The 23631-nt window shown below is 40.7% G+C and overlaps 1 protein-coding gene across 3 annotated transcripts; it reads left to right on the forward strand.

Moving 5' to 3' along the window:
* Positions 1 to 1957: 1957 nt before the first annotated feature.
* On the forward strand, positions 1958 to 8244 carry lman2lb (lectin, mannose-binding 2-like b). 3 transcript variants are annotated; one of them, XM_029134926.3, is made up of 8 exons: positions 1958 to 2193; positions 3155 to 3273; positions 3528 to 3645; positions 3745 to 3827; positions 4335 to 4433; positions 4538 to 4652; positions 4760 to 4900; positions 5580 to 8244. In XM_029134926.3, exons 1-8 carry the CDS (start codon positions 1989 to 1991, stop codon positions 5720 to 5722), a joined length of 1023 nt encoding a protein of 340 aa, XP_028990759.1. In that variant the 5' UTR covers positions 1958 to 1988; the 3' UTR covers positions 5723 to 8244. The 3 variants fall into 3 exon arrangements, with proteins under 3 accessions (XP_028990759.1, XP_028990758.1, XP_028990760.1); XM_029134925.3 differs by having other exon boundaries at positions 1959 to 2193; positions 4272 to 4433; XM_029134927.3 differs by lacking the exon at positions 1958 to 2193 and adding an exon at positions 2203 to 3057 and having other exon boundaries at positions 4272 to 4433.
* The last annotated feature ends 15387 nt before the right edge of the window (positions 8245 to 23631 follow it).

The raw sequence follows: 23631 nt of genomic DNA on the forward strand, positions 1-23631 counted from the left end.
ATCGTTGACGCTATAGTCAGTTCCCTTCATCTGTCTGCCCCGGCTCTTAACCAGTTCCTTCTTCTTAAAGTCATGTAACTTGGCAACGATGGGTCGAGGGCGCTCCGGTCGTCTTCCTCCGAGTCGGTGGGAACGATGAAACGCCATGTTGTCCACTACGTCCGCTGGGAGCTTCATCTATTGTTTAAGAGAGTTTTTAACGGTGGTTTCTGCCTTTTCCTCCGCCTGCTCTGGAATCCCAGAGAACACCAGGTTGTCCCTCATGCTGCGGTCCTGCAGATCGATGATGCCTTCTTTTATTTTTTTATTTTCGGCCGCTACCTGAGCCACATCCTCCATCAGGGACTGCACTGTTCCCTTCAGGGCCTCGTTCTCGGTGGCGAGAGAAACCACCTGCTGGTCGCTGAATTCCAGGGATTCGCGGAGGGCCATAAACTCTTTGTGGAGGAGTTCCACTAGCGCCAGATGCGCGTCAAAGCTTGATATTTTTTTCCTATGGACTCCAGGATGTCCGTGATGTTTTCATCCACTGAGCTAGCTTAACGGGACTCAGGTGAGTCTGACAGACGGGATCTTTTGTTTGGAGCCGTGTTTCCCCATTACCCCCATTTTGAAATTGCGACTGTGGGGACATTTTTAGTCCAGAACATAAAATTCACACCAGTGTTTCATTGAAGCCTTGGGATTCGTTGAATTAAGTTGTTTTTTGTGATAACTATTATGGTTTAGCTGGAACAAGCCTGTTTATCAGGGGTGAAACTCTGGTTTCAAAGAGAGTTTCAAAGATTGACCTGTCAATCTTTTGACAGGTCAATCTCCTGATGGTCAGTGTCACAGCAGTTCCATGCTCATTACTTATTAGTCACTATTGGATTGTGTAATAAATAAGCACACACTTCCTCTAAATATCTTCACCAACACGAATAATTAGGTTTATTGGCAATATTTCTGCTTTCAACTGGGTTAATTATGAGGATTATACAAATAACTAATTGACAGTTTAGTAATTACCCACACATGCCTCCTCTAAATCCTTTCAAAATAGAAGCACCAATGCAATCTATTAGTTTTAAAAGTATTATTTTTGACTTTTCATGGTTAATTGTGATTATTTAAAGACTAATTGACGGTTTAGTAAATACCCACACACACCTCCTCCAAATTCTTTCAAAATAAAAGCACCAATGCCGTTTATTAGCTTTAATACTAATAATTTTTTAATCAAATTCGTTAATCATGACTATTTAACAACTAATTGACAGTTTAGTAAATAACCTCACACACCTCCTCTAAATTCTTTCAAAACAAAAGCCCCAATGCAGTTTTTTAGCTTTAATATTAATATTTTTGACTTCAATTCGTTAATTCTGACTATTTAACGACTAATTTACAGTTTAGTAAATACCCACACAAACTTCCTCTAAACCCTTTTAAAATAAAAGCACAAATTTAATTTTTAACTTTAATGGCAATATTTTTGGTTCTAAATAGTTAATAATGACTAGTTCTTTCATCAATCCTTTCAAAATAGCTTTTTCGTCATCGGCGAAAATGCACCTTGATCACCTTTTTAACCAAATTTTTAATCTTTGCCATCTTTTCCATCGTTTTACCTTAGTCAACGTTTTAGTTGGTATCTTATAATGTTTGTCATCGTTTTGTCGTAGTCAACGTCTTAGCGTCAGCAACTTATCAGCGTTTGGCATCTTTTCTGCAACAGAACAGCTCTTTCACTTAATTTCTCGGAGAAATTACCTTCTCTAGTTTATATTTATATTTATATTTATATTTATATTTATATTTATATTTATATTTATATTTATATTTGTCTATGTTATGAATACCACTTCGTCACGACTTAAATCCTGGAAATATAAATTTATGTGAGTTAACAGCTAAATTCGAATGAAATACCTAAAGTGGAAGCAAGAACCGGAAGTAACCTGCGTTCTTAGACCACGTGACCGTGGCTTCCAGAAAGCTCAAAGATGGCTGTCAGCGTGAGCGGCCAGAAACCTTGTCGAGCGAAACTTTTGGGTTTTTTGTATCCAATGTTTCAATTTAAACGACTCAGTTCATTGTCATGTCTGTTTGTCGCCCTGTGTGCTTTGATGGACCACTCGCTTGCAGACAACCAGGAGTTTCTGGAAGACTTTTTGAAGCGTGAATATTCGCTGTCAAAGCCGTACCGCGGTGAGTTTGACCGAACAATAGCAACTTCTAAAACAAACTGAAAGGGATGAGTGTGGAAATGTTTGTGTCATTGGTGTCTGCCACCCCAAACACCAATGTCTCAACCTGGGACTTTATGGCTGAAGTTCGTTTACAGCCAGTAACTGTTACTGTAGCTAATGATGGACCAGGCTTAGAAAAACTAGAGATAGAGCTTCATATCAAAGCTGGATTGAACTAGCGCCAAGCTTTTTTACGAGGCTGTAATATGACAGATGACGTCACCGGCACCTTTAGCATCGTAATGTTGTTATATTTGCATAGAAATATAAAGATGACACCAAGGTTCCTCACAGCAGAACCTGAAGCAAAGGTTTGTGATTTTGTAGCCCCTGTATTCATCATATACACAGTGACTCTACTCATTTAGATTATTGTTCAACGCAGCATAAACCTGCCAAATGAAACAATATCATTTTCATAGTTTCTGAAATCAGCATTGAGTTGACTAATGCATGTGAATCTTAAACATGCTTCGGTGTATCAGTTTGTGCTCTCATCCCCGGCCTTCTGTTTTCTGTGTCCCTTTTCTTAAAAAATAATGATCATTATTAAATGTGACAAAGCCAACATCAGAGGTCAGATGAGCTGCATGTTGGTAAAATGTCGGCTTGTCTAACTCCTTTGGTGCGTTTCTTAATAATAATAATGATAATAATAATAATAATAATCCTTTATTCATCACATGTCAAACAAAATGTACAATGTCGTTTGTCCTCGGCATTTAACCCATCCCGTGATGGAGCACTGGGCTGTCACACACAAGGACACACCTAATGCCAGAAGCGGGGCTTGAACCTAGGACCTTCTGCTTGCAAAGAATTGGTTGGTCTTTCAACTGAGATACCAGGGCACCAGAGATACAGAGATCCTTGTCAGCGATACATCAATGGAACCACGGACTAATACTTGTGTTCCATAGGTCTGGGCTTCTCTAGTTCTTCACAGTGGGATCTGATGGGCACAGCAGTCGTAACACCGGACTACATCAGACTGACGCCAGACCTGCAAAGCAGACAGGGGGCCGTGTGGAGTCGAATTGTGAGTCCACAAACTGTACTGTGACCTTAGTTAGTTGTCAGGGGTCACAGGGGATCCACACCCACACCACTCTGTCGTTGTGCTACGTAATAGAGTTGGTGAAACAGATTCCAGCCTTCAGTTTGTGACACTAACATAAGAGTGAAGCCTGTTGCTTAATTCAGTCTTTCATTGCACTTGTACAACGTTACAAGTATTAACTTGTAACGTTGTACAAGAATAACCAGTCTGGTCTAATTTCTTTCCCTTCCCAGCCCTTCTTTTTGCGGGATTGGGAACTTAAGGTGCACTTTAAGATCTCTGGCCAGGGAAAAAAGAATTTCAATGGTGATGGACTGGCCATGTGGTTAACCAAAGATCGCATGCAGAATGGTAGGAAGAGAATTTTGACTGAACACCCATGTATCAGCCACTTCCTCCGGGCACAAAACCAAGCCTGTCTCACTATCACAATGCATCCTTGTCATTTAGGTCCTGTGTTTGGCAACATGAACCAGTTTATTGGACTTGGTATATTTGTGGACACCTACCCCAACGCGGAGAGGAGCCATGATGTGAGTAACAGCTGGAAGCTTAGTTTTTTTCCTGTTAGTAAATACTAGCATCTGCCTTTGTGTAATTCAATGTGAGTGTAGAGTGTAATGCTTCTGAAACCAACCACTGCTCTATGGTTCAGCCAGTCTTACTTGTAAATATTGGCCCAGCAATATGCAGAGACCTCAAAGTTACCTTTGCATCCAGCATTAGTGGCACAGTACAGTGTAAAGGTCATTCATGTTTCCTAAGTCCGTAACTCACCCAATCACTAAAAATCTGCAGTAAAATCTCTAATCAGTGACAAAAAGCTGTATACCTATGAATCTATGTTAATCATGTCTGTGTTTGTTTGGTTCTGCTGAACATCCATTTATATCAATGTCTTTATGCTATTTGGTGCAATTAATGTCTTAATATGGTGACATAATGTTGTGTATTTGGCTTTGCACTGTCACCCCCAGAGGGCCTTTCCATATATATCAGTAATGCTAGGGAACGGCACTCTCCTTTATGACCATGATCAGGATGGACGACCCACAGAACTTGGGGGATGCACGGCTATGGCTCGTAATACAGTCCACGATACCTTTGTCCTGGTCAGATACTCAAACTCCAGACTGACGGTAAAATAAGATGTTGGAGAGATGCAGACAAAGGTTTTAGGTTGTGTTTTACTTAGAGCATCTATGAATTAATATCTATATGTAAATCATTTTTCCACCTGCAGCTCATGGTGGATGTCGATGGGAAGCAGGAATGGAAACAGTGCGCTGATGTCACAGGACTGCGGCTCCCTACAGGCTACTTTTTTGGAGCCTCGTCAGCCACTGGGGATCTCTCGGGTCGGTGACAGGGAACCTTTGTTTGATAATTAGGATGAAACCCTTCTGTTACTATCCTTTAATGGTCCAAGAGTTTGGATGTGTTGCTAATTTGCATGTTTCTCCAGATAACCATGACATCATCTCTATGAAGCTGTATGAGCTGGCGATACCCAGGAACCCAGAGCAGCAGCAGCAGCAGCAGCAGCAGCAGGAGGAGGAAGAGGAGGTCACCGTACCCAGAGTGGACAACATGGAACAGTTTCAAGGTTAATTGCAGCAACACCATATACTATAAGTATAGGAATTTTTTATTTTAAAGTATTTTAAAGTAATTTCAAAGATACTCTGAATCAGAATCAGCTTTTTTGCCAAGCTTGTTCAGGACATTTTGATTGTACTCCTTCAGTTTGTACGATCTACTAAGAAATATAAACATATATATTTTTTAATTATTTACACCATCACATTTACAGTTTTTTTTAATTATTATTATTATTATTATTATTATTATTATTATTATTATTATTATTATTATTATTATTATTATTATTATTATTATTATTAATATTATTACAAGTTATTGCACATCCTTGCTTTATGTGAATGGCGAGTTCAGCTTAGTGGTTCTGATGGCCATAGCTCTGTGATGCCTGTCAGGAAAGAACAGTTTGTGTGCAGGGTGCGTGGGGTCAGCATTGATGCTGAGCTGTCTCAGGAAGTACAACCTTTGCTGGGGCTTTTTACAAACAGTGTCTATGTGGTGGTAACTGCTTCAGGACCTTTGAGATTGTGGGTCTTAGGCCTTAGAAAGTGAATGAGTCCTGGTTCAATTGGGCTCAATGAGAAGCAAGTTCTGAAGTCTTGAATTGAAATAAATTCAGTTGACCACAAACCAACTCATGCTACCGTATGGTCTTTTATGATTTGTCTCCTTCTTGTTCACAGTGGCTGTTGAGGAGGAGGGGATGAGCACAGTCCAGTATTTCTTCACCCTTCTCTTCTCCATCATGGGCCTGGGTGTGCTGGCTGTGGTAGGACTGGTGCTTTATGGGCGCTGGAAGGAAAACCGACGCAAACGCTTCTATTGACCATGGACTAATTGATTCCATGCAGGTTTTCAGAATGTGTCTCGTAGTCAACCTGCATGGCAAAAATGCAAAGACATCAACAGCTTGACTGGAAACATACAGGTTAATGAATGAACGAGCACATGGGTGTGAAACCCTGAGCCAAGGCGAACAAGCTGTGAATAAGTGTTTTTAGATGAAGCTGCTCCTGTTTTAAAGCCATGTCGAATGGAAGCATGGTGGGTCTGTAGTGACTGTAGGTGTCAGATGAACCAGTGGTAAAATCCTGTGTAGTTTACTCCCTTCACGTTACAGATGCCTGTGCTAGTGAAGCGCTGCTGAGTCAAATTACCTCTAACGACCAACCACCCAGTTTGAGAAAGAAAACAAATGGATGTAAGCTCCAATCGCTGAAACCTCACCATCAGCATTTGGGCACTCATTCAAGGTGCCGTTTAAAGTGCCTCCAACAGTGACCAATGGAAATCATTTTAACTGAGCAGTTTCATTCATGATACTTTGAATTAAATGTCCATAACATGTTTTAAGTTTAATGTTCTCTGTCTAAGGCAAACCCATTATTTCATCAGGTCTTTTTATTTAATTGTTTTTTGCTTGAGACTCTAGCTCAGGTGAAATGTGTCAATAGGGTTTATGGTCAGAATCATGACACGTGGTATCTGTAACACAAACCGGTGCCTTACTACATGGCCTAGTGGATGTGATTGTGTCATCAGTAGCTTCAGGCAGATGATTTAAATTTGCAAAGCTTATCAGCTTTAGTCTGAAACGTGTTTCTACAACAAACAATCAAGTAATAAGTCGTTTTTGGTTTATAATACAATTAAATTCTTAAATTAAACCTGTCACTGAACAGGGCAATTTGTTACTGAAGTTTATTCCTAAAATCACATCATTCAGAACAACAATAAAGATAACGATCAACTTTACGCTTTAAGTAACTGAATTACACAATCTTTCAGGATGGAAATGCTATCACAAATCAGACCAAACCAAACATGAAAGCATCCATAAAATCAAATAATAAAGTTGACTGTAGTTTGTCATTGCAACACATTCACCTTCACTGTAAATCTGTATAAAAGTTGTAAAAAAAAAAAAAGTTCCAGTTAAGTTAGGTTTCCTTTTTCTTTGCAGTTGACAACACAATGCAATACAGTGCAATTGTCACATTTATGGGTCTTCGTGTGAAAAGACAAACAAGAGGCACATCTTGGCAGGTTGGAGATGCCTCCCTCTCTGGGTTCAGTCAGCGATGCTGTTGTCCTCATTCCCACTAGAATGTCAAGAACTGTCCATCAATAACCGTCTGATAACAGACAGGACTGAAGGAAGGTGTTTTTTCTGTAATTGGTTGTATGGTAATGTTCAACATTATCCATTCTATAATTCTCTGCAGTTTTATGTGTGTAACAGAAAGGCACACCAGCCATCATCTCCAATAAAACCATATTATTCATCTACATATTGTAGATTCATCTACATATTGTAGACGAATAATGGCATCAAACTTGGTCACTATCAACAACATCCAAAGAACGACCGCTTCTGTACAGTACAGGACAGGACACAATTCATTACAGCAGCACAGGACAGGTTGAGTTTTTGCATTGGGAAGCATGTGCGGCGGGGGGGGTGGAACCAGCAGCTGAAACCAAGCAAATTAGTTAAGCAAACAATCGGTGCAAAATAAATAAATAGGGATGTACCTTAGGCTAACACATTCATAACTAAACAACCGCTGTACTGTGGTTTACTTTTTAAATTAATATTAATACCAATAATAGTGTTAAGGTATGTGTACACACTCAATCATACATACACATATGCATTGTTAAACATAATCTCATACTATTCACACGTTATTGATATTGATAGTGATACTAGGGACGGAACCACTTTCCAGTAGCCCCGGTCCCTCCATCAATAGGACGTCACAGACCTAAGAGGATAAGTGTGGAGAGATGTAGTTGGGAAGCAAGGCACCGGGGTCCACAGAGCCAGGTTCCAGACTAGCTCTGCTACCCATCGCACCGCCCCCCACAACCCCCAACCAGGAAGATTTAGACGAGACTCGGGGACCGCAGTACTACTGCCCAGCCACCACACGCAGCGCAGCCAGAACCATCCTCACCTCTCTGTCACACTTACCCATTCTCTCGCTCAAGCATGCTCAGGCTCGCCCCATGCAGTGCTCCACTCAAACCTACACACATACTCTGCGGCTGTGCATTGAAAGCCAAACTCTTCCTCTTTCCAGTTCATGAGGATGATTTTCTTTGCGACACAGAGGGCAGAAAGAAGTGTGTGTGATGAGTTTGTCTCTAGATCAAGCCCACTTAGATCTCCTAAAACACAAAGTGCAGTGGCTGCTGGGATTGGACAGCTTAACCGGGTTGACAGGTGTTCACATACTACTTGCCAATATTGCTTCACAGGTGACCATGACCAGAATGCATGTAGGAATCTATCTGCTGTGGTATCTGTACAATGAGGGTAAATATTAAAGTTTGTGAGACCCATTTGGAACATCCTTTGTCCTGTATAATGTGTTCTATGAAGAATTTTATATTGTATTAGTTGTAAATTTTGCAACTAAGACTTTTGCTGAATAAAATAGAATATATATTATTCTAGAACATGTGATTATTGGTGATTTCCAGATCAGCTTCCCATTTAGAGATCCGAAGGCCCACTGTCTGATCAACATTGGAAATAAAAAAAAAGGTTTTTGATACTGTTCTTTTCCCTGATATATCAATAATATGAATTACTGGCGGTGGTTGCATCTGGATGGGAGTAGTCTTAGAATATCAACAACTAAAGTCAATTCCTAATGCAAGAACTAAGAAATTGGCACTAGTGATTTCATAGTGGGACACCAATTCTTCAAAAGAGGTAAACTTGTCTCTTGTGAAAACATGTTTCAGATGTGTTATCCCTTTGATATGCCAAGTTGGATAATGTATTGCCTTTTTGTTTTGTATGATGTCTGGATTGTTCCAGAGAGGTGTGTTTTGGCAAATAGTAAGCAAAGACCCATTAATTTTAAGAAAATCCCACCAGGCTCTCAGAGATACTCTTTCGCTAATGCTCTGGTAGCAACTATGGTGTTTGATTTTGGTGCTGATAAATGGAAGATCTGCAACTTTAATATTACCGCAGAAACTGTGAGATGTATGAGTCTAATGTCTTAAAGCCCTCCTGGCTGAGTCGGAATCATTGAGAATATGTAATGAATTTTTGGCAGGATCAGCATTTTTATAGTGGCAATTCTTCCCATAAGTGAAATGGGTAAGGACTGTCATCTTTTGAAGTTGGCTTCTCCTTTGAGGTTGATTTTAATAATGGATTGTCGTTTAGATCAATAAGCTCTGATAGCCTAGACAACAATTCAATGCCCAAGTATTTAATGTTCCCTGAGTGGAGTGTGGGAGAAGAGATGTTAGTCACCTTAAGGTTAAGTGGTAGCACTATAGATTTTGTCCAGTTAAAAGAGTATTCTGAAAGTCCTGAGAATTCATCTATGAGGCTGATAGTTGTAGGAAGAGACGTCTGTGGCTCCAGGAGAACAGTAACACATCGTCAGCATATAAACTTATTTTATGATTTACTGATTTGGTTGATATTCCAGTAATTCCTTCATGCTGTCTTATTGCTGCGACTAGAGGTTCTATAAATATTGCAAATAGTGATGGAGAAGGTGGGCAGCCCTGTCTGGTCCCTCCCTTAAACCTTGGTGAGGTCTGGTTATTTGTTCTGCGTTTGCTGAATTGTATAGTATTTGGATCCAGTCTATGAATGATTTCTCAATGCTGAATTTATGCAGTGGCTTAAAGAAACCTCCAGTTTACTCCATCAAAAGTATTTTCTGCATCTAAGGAGACGATGGCTGACTCTAGTTTATGGGTGGTGACATAATCAATTAAGTTGATTAATCTTTTTATATTGTTAGTTAACTGTCTAATTTTAATGAAGCCTGTTTGAGTGAATTTTTTATGGAGCGATTTTTTTCTAATCTTCTAGCAAATGCTTTACACACAATTTTTACATTTGTTTATGAAATTGGTGTGTAGCTTGATGAAAGCGTAGGGTCTTTTCCTGGTTTTTGGAGCAGGTTTGTGAAGGCTGAATTCATGTTTGTGGGTTATGAATACTGTTGTTTAACTTCAGCTACCATTTTGTAAAAGCTGCGTGCCAGCATGCACCAGAACTCCAGAACTGCTTTTCTCTCTCTCTATCCCCTCACCCCAACCGGTCGAGGCAGATGGCCTTTTTTCCTCTCCACTGTTGCTGTCAAATTAAATGCTTTCTGTATGTGGAATCTGTTGGGTTTAGTTGTGTAGGTCTTAAACCTTACTTTGTAAAGTGCCTTGAGATAACTTTGTTGTGATTTGGCGCTATATAAATAAAATTGAATTGAATTGAAATAAATTGAAAAAATTAAAAAATTCAGTTGGGAACCCATTTGGCCCTGGAGCTTTTTTATTTGGCATCTCTTGCAGAGCTTCAAAGACAACAATGAGTCTAGAGTTGTGGTTTGTTCTTCCTTTGACTTTGGCAGTTCTAGTTTATTCAGAAACGCCTCTATGGTTGAGGTGGATGGATCTATTTGGGACGTATATAACTCTTGGTAAAGGTTTTTAAAGGTATTGTTTATTTCATGGGGATCATGAGTGATGTTCATTTTCCTATTAATTATTGTATATAGTGGTCAAAGTTCTCCCAGCGTAATTGATCTATCTGAAACTGAGTTTTGCGATCAATTGTATTAATTAATTTCATCTTTAGATTCCTTAGGTTTTCTACTGTAGGACATCATTGGTTGGGGGGCATCTTATTTAATCTCTAGAGATTTGTTGCTCTAATTCTAATTCAAGTAGCAAGTCCCTTTTTTCTTGTGCAATGAATATGAAATTATTCTAGCACGCATAACTGCCTTCCCAGTCTCCCAGAGAACACATGGCAAGGTTCCTGGTGTATCGTTTTCCATAAAGGTTGTTCATTCTGTCCTCACATAACGGATGAAGTCTTGATCATTGAGTAATGATGTATTAAACCTCCAATTCCTGGTTAATGGTTTAACTGTCTTAATCAAAGAAATTAACACTTGTTCATGATCACTAAATGTGATAGAGTGATTATTGGTGTTAGAGACATCGTGTAAGACGGAGTTATTTACTAAAACATAATCTATACGGGAGTGAGAGTGGTGAACTTGCGAGAAGAAGGTATATTCCCTGTATGTAGGATGAAGAGAACGCCATGTGTCACAGAGACCGAAATCACCCTGTTTTAAGGTCTGTACTGATTGCCAGTTCCTGTTGCTCACAGCTTTGCTTAGCCTGTCCAACTCTGGGTTAAATACTAAATTAAAGTCCCCTCCAACTATAAGTTTGGAACCAGAGTGAGCAGACAGTGATGTGAAGAAGCTGTGAAAGAAAGAGGGGTCGTCAACATTAGGACCATAAACATTAGCTATGCAATATTCAACGTTTCCTATCAAGATATTAATGATTAAATAGCTCCCTTCTGGATCTACAATAGTATCATTATGAATAAAGTTAATCTTTTTATTTATCAGGATGGCGACCCCTCTTTGTTTAGAATTATAACCAGCTAAGTAAGCATGTGGGAACTCTGTTGATGCCAGAGTGTAATCTATAGTTTGGGTACTGAGTTTCTTGTAGTAAAGCAATGTCTGCTTGTAGGATTTTGATACAGGTACAGATGATTAAATATTTTAAATCTTTTCTTCTTCTTATTGATTCCACGTACATTCCAAGTGACAATCTTCAGTGGTGTCATATCTTACCTGACTGCTGTGGATCACTAGTCTTGTGTGTATGTAGTGTGACAGACTTTAGGTGTGTGGCTAACCTTAAGTACCTGTGTATTCTGAGTTGTGTGTTGTCTATGTATGTGCACATGTTGTGCCTGTGCAGTAGATGTTTGTGTGTGGCTGCTGGAGGGCTAAATAGCTGGCTGACTACGTGGGAGAAGAATAGAGAAAAGAAGGATGTAAACAGTGTGAAAGATGGTAATGGAAAAAGAGTAAAGGAAAGGAAAATTAAAGTGGAAGGCAAGTGAGTGATTCAAGCTTGATGAGCACTTTGCAGACTGTGGATTGAGTGACATTGGAATGACAATTTACATGAAACATCTCCGAGAGAACGAGTTTGAATATTGGATACAAAGTTATAACAGTTGCCTTGCATCTATTATTTTCTTTTAACAAACCTTTTATATGAAACCATTTTTTTACATACCACCTGCTAGTAGAGCCACGGAGTTGCTTCCCGGTCCCGGTAGAGCTCTCCATTGACGTACAGTTTGTCGACGCACTCAAAACTTTCTTCTGTGTTTTCCAGAATGGGATGACAGCCCTGCAGCCTACTGCCATGAACTTTTTACAGATGGGGAACAGTCGGCGGCGGCGGTTGAGGATGTCCTTGGGGAACTGATCGTTGACGCTGTAGTCGGTTCCCTTCAGCCGTCTGCCCCGGCTCTTAACCAGTTCCTTCTGCTTGTCATGAAACTTAACAACGATGGGTCGAGGGCGCTGGCCATCCGGTCGTCTTCCTCTGAGTCGGTGGTCGCGATGAAACGCCATGTTGTCCACTACGTCCGCTGGGAGCTTGTTGTTTAAGAAAGTTTTTAACGGTGGTTTCCGCATTTTCCTCCGCCTGCTTTGGAATCCCCGAGAGCACCAGGTTGTCCCTCATGCTGCGGGCCTGCAGATCGATAATGAAACTCTCTGTGGTTTCACTAGGGCCAGACGCGCGTCGAAACTTTTTTCACTATGGACTCCAGGATGTCCGTGATGTTTTTGTTCGCCGAGCTAGCTCCAGGTGACTCAGGTGAGTCAGACGGACGGGATCTTTTGTTTGGAGCCGTGTCTTTTTCCCCCATTACCAGACGCTCAAAGCACTCAAAACTTTCTTCTGTGTTTTCTAGAATGGTAAGTTGGTTGATTGTTTTCCTCAGGATGAAGTAGTTATTAATACAGTAAATATTTATTTATTTATATTTATTTTATTATTATTTATCTCACGTTCTCTCACAGCATCGCATCTCTCTCAGCATTTGGTGAGTGCTGACAACTAGATTAAATCCAGCTGATGACTCCTTACAGCAACAACTGAACTGGGTAAACAGTTTAAATGCTATGATACTTCAGCATGGTCCTGGTGAAACATGACACATCCTAACTGCAGGTACCACTGGGTGGGAGTGTTGTGCAGCCTATTTTACAGCTGCCTCGGGCGTGGATGGATATGGTTTGACTCCAGCCTTCATCTCCAGTAAAGGTCAAGTAAGTACATCATTCAGATCAACAGAGAATCTTCAAACTGACTGTCAATGAGCAGCCCTTGGCTTAATCGTGATCTGATTATGCATTAATGCTGCTCTTTTATGTAAATTACCTTTTTATGATTTGCAAACTGTGTTTATGTAGACAGTAGAAGGGCCTCCTGCTTCTTGATACTGTGTTGTCCCATTTGCCATTTTTCTCCCTTTTTGACATCATAAAGGAGCAGTAGGTTTGACCTCCAGACAGTCATGCAGGCCAGAGTTGAAGCTCCCAACCAGCTGGAACACATTTATAGCTGGTCTTTGAGACTCAGGCCACGGAATATGTAAACTTTAAATTATGCCTAATATATTTCAAAATTAATTGACCACTCAAAAGGGTTATCTCTTTTTGGCAGAGAGACTAAATGTATTAATGTGAATTATTAGGTAAAGTACTAGGCCTGCTCTTTATATGCTACTGATCAGGCCAAGATAGCCTATTTGACCGGTCTCCTGCCTGACTGCACATTTTCATGGGTACAGGGATATTTGGTCACAGATGTCTCCTTGTCCTTTACGGATTTCCGCACAGAATTTAGGATTTTTAATCATCTGTCTAGTTCTGGGAGTGTTGATTTCCAGTTACTTAGTCTTCAACAGGAGCAGTGTTCGGTTGCAGACTTTGCGGTAGGATTCCGCATGCTCACAGATGAATCTGGCTGTAACGACCTCGCATTATAAGGGGCATTCCAGCACGGGCTCAGTGAGTCAATCAAGGACCAGTTGGCTACTCTGGAGGAACCTGACTCGTTCGATAAACTAGTTTTGCTCACAATTAAGCTGGGTAACCGCTTAAAGCGATACTTCACTGCGGAAAAGCAAGCAAGCAAATGAAATGAAATACTGAATTAGTATTAAAATTGCCAGGTACTGAAAGCTAATTCACGAACTAACATTAGCAACGTAAACTAAAGCCCCCAACAGTCCAAAACACGACAAGCACGACCCGGTGTATGTTCTGATTTCCGGAAATCATTGTGAGTCATTAGCTTTTTATGCTTTACCTAGTTCACAGACCCTATTGGTTTAAGGACACCCCTGGTTGAAACTTCATAACCTCCACATTGATTGGAGCTCTGGCAGAATCAATTCAATTTTATTTATATAGTGCCGAATCACAACAAAGTTATCTCAAGGCACTTTATAAGGTAAGGTTTAAGAACTTACATAACTAAATCCAACAAATCCCACATACAGCAAACCTTTAATTGTAATAATTACAATTTAACAACATCATTGGAGAGGAAAAACTCCCTCTCTAACGAGGAAGAAACCTCCAGCAGAACCAGGCTGGATGTGGGCAGCCATCTGCCTCGACCGGTTGGGGTGAGGGGAGAGAGAAAGAGAGAAAAGCACAGCAACAACAACAAGCAACTACAGAGCACAGGCAGGATGGTTGGACCTGGACTGCACACAGGCAGGATGGTTGATTATTACTAATGTATTAATTGTTATTTGTGTTTGTTATTACTGTTAAATACTAGATAGTGATGAAACAATTTATCACGTGATAACATTTCAACCGTTGCAGCATCAACAGAACTCCATCTGTAACTTCAATAGTCATATGTAATTGATTTTTATTGTGACTATTCTGACATTCAAATCAATATGAAGATTAAGAATGCATAAACAATGTATATTGGTATATTAAGAATATAGTTGATTTTATTCATTTATTTATGTATTAAATATGGACATCACATATACATTAATGTATTGCTTGAGTGTGTTAGCACGTGTGCTAATTTCAGTGGCGTGTAGTGAGGTTCATGTCAGTTTTTCAAATCATAATACCTTAATAGAGTGTATTTCTCAATATTTAGTTGTAAGAATGCATATAACTACTGGTCACATTTTACATTTTATCATCACTCCTATCTCATGCTGCTATCGAATCAGCACTGAGTATGTGCTCATTTGACCATTCTGTCCCAGCTGTTTTTGTTTGGGTTCCTATCGGCATCCTGAAGCTAGTTTCCAGCTCCTCTGAACGTATGTAACCTAAAACTGATCACAACAAATACACACAGTCAGCAGTAGAATCTGCATCCAAGAGGAACTGGCAACGGTACATTCATACAGCACTGGGATATTCAATAGTACTTCTATCGGTGCAGAGACACGATGCATCTAGCTCTTGGCTGTCTGTTGCAGGATGCCGGCGTTTGGCTCTGCTGGACGCCCGCTCTCTGCTGCGGGCAGCTTCATCCTCCTCGAAATGGTTTAACTCGTCGGCGCTGTACTCTAGCTCATACAACCAACCACGAACATCAGACTGTGCTGTAGAACTCACTGTCTTCTAAATAATCTACAACGGGACCCCCGGCCATTGAATATTAGTGCTGTACACATATGTGAGAAAAAAACAATGGCAGACTAAACAGTTTTGCTCCAGGAAGATGGCCCCGCCCCCATCTCAGTCTGGCTCCGCCCCTCTCAGCCTGACTGTTGCTGGGGCAGGTACAGAGGAAACCAAGAAGAACTAGTTGTAGTCAGTGAGCCCGAGGCAAAAAGTCCCCTGATGAGGTTTCCGAGGCTTTTTGCAGAGAATTAAATGATAATTTCTCTGCATAGAAAATGTGAGTGTCCCTTCATTCATATTACCCAAGGTCGTTTTGGTCAACCCCCATTGATAATCTGTGAAGTTTTTATAATATAATTGAACTTTATTGACTCACATTTGGGAAATTATTCTCTGCATTTTTACCCATCTTCTGAGGGGTGCAGTGGGCTGCCACAGTATGGCGCCTGGGGAGCTAGTGCAAGTTGTCTTACTCAAGACACATTTGGCGCTCTGGTGGGCTTTGAATCTGGGACTTTCCGCTCCCCAAGCCAACACTCTACCACCCACACTACCAACTGAGCCACCAAGTCACTATGTTCTTAATGTTCATTTACCTGTTCATTTAAAGTGCTACTTTCCATCTGCATACATACAAGTTAACTGATCTGTTCATATAAAGCTGGTCACTTCGCTCCAGACACACATTCATGGACATATTTTTATTTGTTTGTTTTATTTATTACTTGTTTTGTATATATTCATAAGCATTTATTAATATATCCTGTAGTATTTGTATATGTTAAAAGGATCTGGTTTTATATTCTTCGTTCTTCACACGCCAATGGTCAATGGCACTGCAACAAGAACTCATGACATTAGACTGATTTAGATTTATCAAGGTAAATTTGTAATAAATAACATTAGATAAAAAATATTATTAATAATAATTTAAGAGGCTAACACATATCATCATAATCCAGGTTAGGTTCAGAACTTTGCCTTCTCTCATTTTAACACTTTGTAATCAAAAGTTAGAAACATTAAACACACAAAAACATTAAAGAAACATTAAAACTAGGAGTTTCTCCACTTTGTGATCAGTTGAAGATGAAGTGCAGGTGATGTCAGACATTGGAGCAGCTGTTTAGGCCTGTGTGTTAACAAATTCTCTTGACTGACATTCACCCATTCATGCACACAAACACTCACACATTTACACACATACACTATCATTGGAGATGGCAGCATACCTGGTTATGTTCCACCCTTCTGTCCTAGAACTGTGATAGTGGCCTTGTGCCCAGTAAGGTTCCTTCCATGTTTTACTAAGCTGAGAGTGAAGCTGGTTCATCGACATAAATAAAAAACTTTATTCATCCCAGAGGGCAATTGTTTCACGCACATTGATCATTATGTCACAGTTACAGGTACTCACAAGGAAGTATGGAAAATTAAGGATGGGAAATTAAAACAATTTAAAAAAAGGTATATAGAGACACATACATTTACATCAAACTATTTATTACAAGATTGAAGCTCAACCCTCACAGAGGGAGGAGAAATGTACTGATCGCAATCGGTAGGAAGGATTTCTAAACTGTATTAACATGCATTGTCGACATTACCGCAAATAGGGTTAGGACGATTTTAAGGGCCAAACAAACTTTGAGGGGGCCACAGAGACCAGCTTCAGTACAGTATTTTGGATATCACAAATTTATTTATGAAATAGTTAAAAATAAGGCTAAATTATGGATTCTGCCTCTTATCTACTGCATGATTCTGTCCATCTGGATCATATAGACGCTACTGAGTGAGATAGTCAGATCGTCAACGGTAACTTCCATCCATCCATCCATTTTCCAGGCCGCTTATTCCCTAATGCGGGGTCACGGGGGTGCTGGAGCCTAACCCAGCTGGCTAAGGGTGAGAGGCAGGGTCCACCCTGGACGGGTCGCCAGTCCATCGCAGGGCAACATAGAGACAGACAACCATTCACGCACACACTCACACCTACGGGCAATGGAGAGAGTCCAATCAACCTAATGCACGTCTTTGGACTGTGGGAGGAAGCCGGAGAACCCGGAGAGAACCCACGCAAGCACGGGGAGAACGTGCAAACTCCACACAGAAAGGCACCAGGGCTGCCTCCGGGAATCAAACCCAGAACCTTCTTGCTGTGAGGCGATGGTGTGCGGTAACTTAAAGCAGCAAAATCCTATAGGTCAACGAAGCATAAATCTGGCCATCAGAAACTAAAAGAAAGGTTTAACAGAGCAGAAAGAGAGAAGCATGGCTGACAATAACTTCCAAATCTTTTTAAAGGAAAGATTTGTTTATCCACTGAGCTTCCTTTGCAAGGCCTTTGCTTTTTTGCATTATATTACATTGTAACTGAAATAAACAGAAAATAATGTTACACATGTACTAAGTTGGAATGGTTGTACACTTGAAAAGTTAATTTATACATACAAAAACAAAATTATTCAAGGTACAAGTTGTAGAACATTTCTCCTCACGGCTGTGCTGTTTGAAGAGAGCGGTAAGAGCGCTCACTCAAACTTCTTCCCAAGATCCAAGTATGGAGCTCTCACTCTGACAGGTTTACAGATTCAATATTTTAACACTTTTCCTCCTTACCTGAAAGCCATCACACTCTAATTCAATAGCATAAGTTTTGTTTATCACTATTGAAAATGAAGTTAATGTAATTTTGATTGAATAGTGATACATTGTTGTCAAAACAAATAATAAGTAATCCTACAGGTAGATTTGAACTCATAATCTAGATGTCACCAGCATCACACTCTAACCAACTGCACCAACATTCTAGGATAATCATTACTGTCCAGTAGTATTTCTAAATTTCAGGGCCCAACCTTAAATCTAATTCACAACAACAATATTGCAGTTATTTACTTACAGTACTAATGTGTTACTGTAACTGTTCAACCAAACATTTTTAAATTTTTCTTTATTTATTATATGTTGTTTATTTTTATTATTATTTTCTTTATAATGTGTTTAATGTGTTATTCTGCCTCTCACTGCTGACTTGTGTTTTCACAACACTCGCACGCGCGCACGCACGCACACACACACACACACACACAATCAATCTGTCCACCAACTCCAAGGCTGTTTTTTTTTCACAAAGAACCAATTACATTACACAAAACATAAACCATTAATTATGGGAAGTATATATTATGTATATACTGTACTCCTTGGAAAGGCAAAACTGCCCATCACAATATGACATTCAGCCTAATACTCGCTGCTTATTGAACTGCCGTACAGGACAAAAAAAATCCAATTAAGGCTTGAGCCTTTCCAGTGGGAGGTCAGAGCGCAGTCTCCTGAGACCTGCTCAACTCTTCCACCAATGGATGTTGTCTGTCAGTGGAGCTTTGAAACAAGGTTTTCAGCCAAAGGTCAGTCTAATATTAGACACATTGTTCCCAGTATCTGATGGATGAAAACCATTACACAGTAAACAAAGTACATTTCAAAAAATTTCAAATTTTGGAATTAAAAAAGTAATAATAAAAAAAAACTAAATAAAAATAAACAGTAGCAAGACAGGACATGCGTCTTAACTACTCTGTTCTATGTTGACTGTATTGCATAGCCTGAAATGGGACGTTAATGCCATGGACACAGCATGTTTCAGTAGGAACATCTGAGAGCTGTCCCTACCACATAACACTTTCTGACCCCACAATGATCTAGTAAAATGTAAATCTATATATTATTTTGTCAACAGGTTAATATGACCTGATCCATTCAGTTTCTGACAGATGCAGAAGAAGAAGCTCAGTGGGTGGTCAAATCCCAGGACATGGCCTTTGCTGTTACATTTGATATATTGCTTTATAAGGTTGACTTGATGGAAAGTAATGAGTGTGTCCTAATTATGGAATCGGTACAAGAGTCAATGTTAGTAATGCCCCAGAGGCAGCAATTAACATCACTTTAGTGTCTGGAGTTGGGCAGGACCCAAGTAAGTCAGAAATGTATTAGAGGATGGTTACAGGACAGTTTATACTGTAGCCATGGGCAGCGGGGCTAGAGCTGAAGGAGTCAGACAGCTGACCAACAAAACTATGATTTATTTATGAAACATAACCAGAATAAGAAGGATCAGAGATGTACTGTATAGTATAGTGAAAAAGAAAGCATGAGCGAGACCAGTCACCGGGTCCTGCTGCTGCCCAGGGTGTGAGATGCCTGACACCCCACACCTAGCCAGGATCTCATACAGCAAGCATTCACTTAGTAAATAAAACTTTATTAATCCCACTGAATGCCCCCCTGGCGCAACTCCTTTATTTATTCGGGCTCGGGACCAGCATAGAAGTTACTGACTTGCAAATGCGATGACTAGATTCAATCCTGAGACCTTGGGGTCACCAGTGCAACACTCTGGAACTGCAAACGGCCAGGGCAAACTCTGTTGCTGACATTAGTCATAAAGCTCTCTACCTGTCTCATCATGTGTGGTGGAAAATTTTGCTGGATGAGAGAGTTGTCTTTTGTGTAATTTATTGTGATAAGAGAAAATAATAATGGGGAAAGCAAATTAATACATTGATGTTGTCAGGAATCGTGACTCTTCGCCTTGTTATTAACGAATTTCCGGTTTTACTTTGTCAAGTTCCTGTTGTAGTTTGCCTTATATTCATATGGCCAACAACAAAGTCAAAGAACGATGTCGTAGTCCTACTTATTTTCCAGCAGATACTGGAACTTGGCTTCATGCTAGAGGCAGGGACACATTTTGTCTTTCTCTTTTGGTCATATGCTGATGTGCTAACGCCCTTGGTTGACACAATGTTCTGCTTTACAACTCAGTCTGTTTATAGGCTTGTGCAAGGCTGCTTATCTTTTTGCCTCTCCTTTTCCTGTGAACGAGTCAACAACACCTGCACAGCATGTGTAACGTTCCTTAAAAGGCCTCTTCTGTCCTGGTGTGACATTTGGCCCACAAATAATACGGCTGTAATAGTGTTGGCTAAGAAGACAAACCCTGAGTAAGCCACAAAATGTCCAGGACAGACCATGTCCCTTTGGTTAACACAGGCACTTTAAAAGGCAGCAATTGTAAATCGCAAAATTTATTCACAACATCGTTTTGGGAAGGTGCACAGCAGCAATGCTTTAATACAACATCCCCTTTTTAATTAAATAAAGGGCAAATAATTTTCAGGAGCTAAATAATAATAAATGACATTTTAGCATTAAACATTAATGAACAATAACTCTTCTAGTAGTACAGGAAATTTCTGTATCAGCACTCCCTCAATGTCACATTGATACACCAGAACAGGCAGGAACGGGCCCAGTCCATGTACTGTGACGAGCAAGAAAACAAAAGCAAGACAAAGGGTTCAATCCCAGATACCCCACTGGGCAGGGTCAGGGTTGAATTCAGATTATAGAGATACAGAGCACTGGTTTGGGTGTAATAGTGGTGCTAATGAATGTCACAGGTATGTCTTGATGACATGGTGATGTTAGAGCAGCAGGTACTGTAAAGTAATGACTGACACCAGCACAGATCTAAGCAGGTTCAGTCACCAAAGCCTTTACCTATTGACTTTTTTTGGATCCAGTTTAGGGAAAAATCGCCTTCTACTTTAGACTCATTTACAGTACAACAGTGACAGACTGCAGAGACAGAGTCTGACTGCATAAAGCGTCAAGAGTTTAGGCTTTAGAGCCTGGAAACAGTCATGTAACATGCAAGGCAATAATTGTTTCTGGGAAAAACTCAAGTTAAAATGTGTAGCATGAAGGACACAGTGTATGTGTGTGTAGAGTGACTATAAATAACCGGATAACATGTAGCCGAGCTGATGAAGCCTGATTCCCTGATTCACTGATCTATGACCTGGTACCCTTTGATTTGTGAACCTGTACCTGTCAAAGGAGTGTATGTCATTAGATAAATGATTAAAAGGTCAACTAGAAACAAACACAGTGGAGTCCATTGTCTATGTCTTTACTGAGGATTGCAATGCATTATCACATTAATCGTATGGTCTGACTCAGGGCATAGGCGAACTAGGTGCACCAAAACAATTGCGCCCCCCGCACATAGCCACGATCGCGGGGTGAGTAGAGGGCACAAAATCATGATCTCGCCTAGGGCGCAAACCTGGCCACGGCCGGCCCTGGCAAACCACGACAAACCGAGTGAGTAAGTGTGTGGGTGAGTGATGGGCCCAGTGAAATGTTACCTGACTTCTTAGCCTCTTTGTCCTGCTGTCGTGTGCAAAGCGATTCACACTGCGTAAAGGTTTGAGTCAGATCATTGACTGTCTGGCTAGTAGCCACTCAGAGTGTGAGCTGTTTAAACACACTTACTGTTACCACAGCAACCACGGGTCCTACTGTATCAGCTTCATATTTCACAACTCATAGGACAAAATCATTTCCTGGTAGGCTTTTAATTTGACATTTAGATAGAAAAACATGGTCAAACACATTTCACAAAACGATTTATGGATATTAGACAAGGTGTCTTTGAAGAAAGAGACTGAAACAGAAAAGGTTTTCTTCATGCAGATCAGCAATGATCACAGTATGACGTATCCTTTTTTGCTGCAGTGCAGATTCATGATGACCTATTTCTGTCTCATTTTCTCATTTCTTCTGGTGTCAGAGACACTTATCATGAGCTCGTATTTGTTAATGACCAAAGATTCAATCTTACCAAAAGCAGAAGTAGGGAGAAGAGCATAATGATCCACCAGACATTGGTAAATGTGCCAGGCCACCAAAGGGAGAATGTGAACAAGTGTGCTGCCATCACTCACCAAAGACTTCTGTTGGCTTGTGTTGACATAGACCCAAAGCAAACAAAGCATTTCATCGCACCCTTTACTTTACAACTGGTCCATGGGACCTGCACATAGCCCTGGCCACTTGGAGAGCTGCTTGTCCTGAGGGCTGTGCTGTTTTAGGTACCTTCATTTGAGCATATGGTCCAGTTACTCAAACTCCAGTTTGCCACCACTGTGTTGGTTCTGTACCTCCACATCACCCGTGGATCAGATTCTACACTGCACACCACAGGCACTGGAGTCTTGTTTTACAGAATGTGTTCAACTGAAACCTCTTATTTGCAATGAGTGGCAGTAGAAGGCCGGAGTGAATACTGTTAAATCAATATGGTAGACAAAGCTTATTATATTATACAGATGATACATCTCTGGCCTGTTTCAGATCTGGTGGCTGAGCTCAACAAAGACCACCTACCAGTAATTCTACCATTCCAGAGATGATCTTGCTTGATCGTGACCAGATGGAACATGCTAAGGCTGACAGCCTACACACAGTGCATACCATCCCTGTGTCTTTACCAAACCATTGACTGAGGATCATCACATTTCCATATGTCGTTGAAGGTGCGTTCATATAACACGAGTACAGCTTGTCTTTTGCTTTTCTCATCACATACTACACTACAGGTTTCTCTTTGTCTAATCTGATCTTATTCTATCATCTCCCTGTTATTGATACACCTCAGACACAGCATCTATCTTCTCTGTTTGCTGACAGCTAGAGTACAGTGCGATATTTAGGTCAAGATGATCTAATGTGTGTCTCCTGAGACCAGAATGATGAGAATGACTGCTTATTAATGAAGGCCTGCTTAATTAACTCAGTAAACATCTGTCAAAAGCGGAGACAAGGCACGTTGTCAGCCATGAATAGTCACGTTTCCAATGGAAAATTTTATGGGATGGATGGAGTGATGGATGGAGGGAGGATAAGTAGGGAGGGAGAGAGAAAGGGATGGATGGATGGACGGATGGACGGATGGAAGACAAAAGTGAGAGAAAATAGATGGAAGTAGGGGAAAATATGAGAGAAAAACCAATGAGAAGAAGTCCTGGGGTGCCTTTTCCGCTGCCCCCTGCTTTTTCCAGGCTGGGGTGGGTCGGCAGGGGTTTGGGACTTGTCATCTAATTATGCTATAGACAAGACATGCAAAAGAACGCTAGTCTGTCTCATACTTGTTGCTGGTATGTCGTTTCTTTTGCTCAAACGCTGGATACGTTCATCTATCACTCCTTGTGAGTCAGCCACACCATTCGCTTGATCTAATTCGTGGGGAGGGTATGTCTCCGGCCTGCCACCCATGTGGCCCCAGGCAGGGACCGCAGCTCCTCCCGAGCCCCGCCCAACTCCCCCAACCTGGGAGAAGCAGAGGGCAGCGGAAAAGGCACCCTAGAACCCTGAAACCCAGCTTGGACAT

The sequence above is a fragment of the Betta splendens genome, chromosome 19 (assembly GCF_900634795.4).
Source record: "Betta splendens chromosome 19, fBetSpl5.4, whole genome shotgun sequence".
Taxonomy (NCBI): domain Eukaryota; kingdom Metazoa; phylum Chordata; class Actinopteri; order Anabantiformes; family Osphronemidae; genus Betta; species Betta splendens.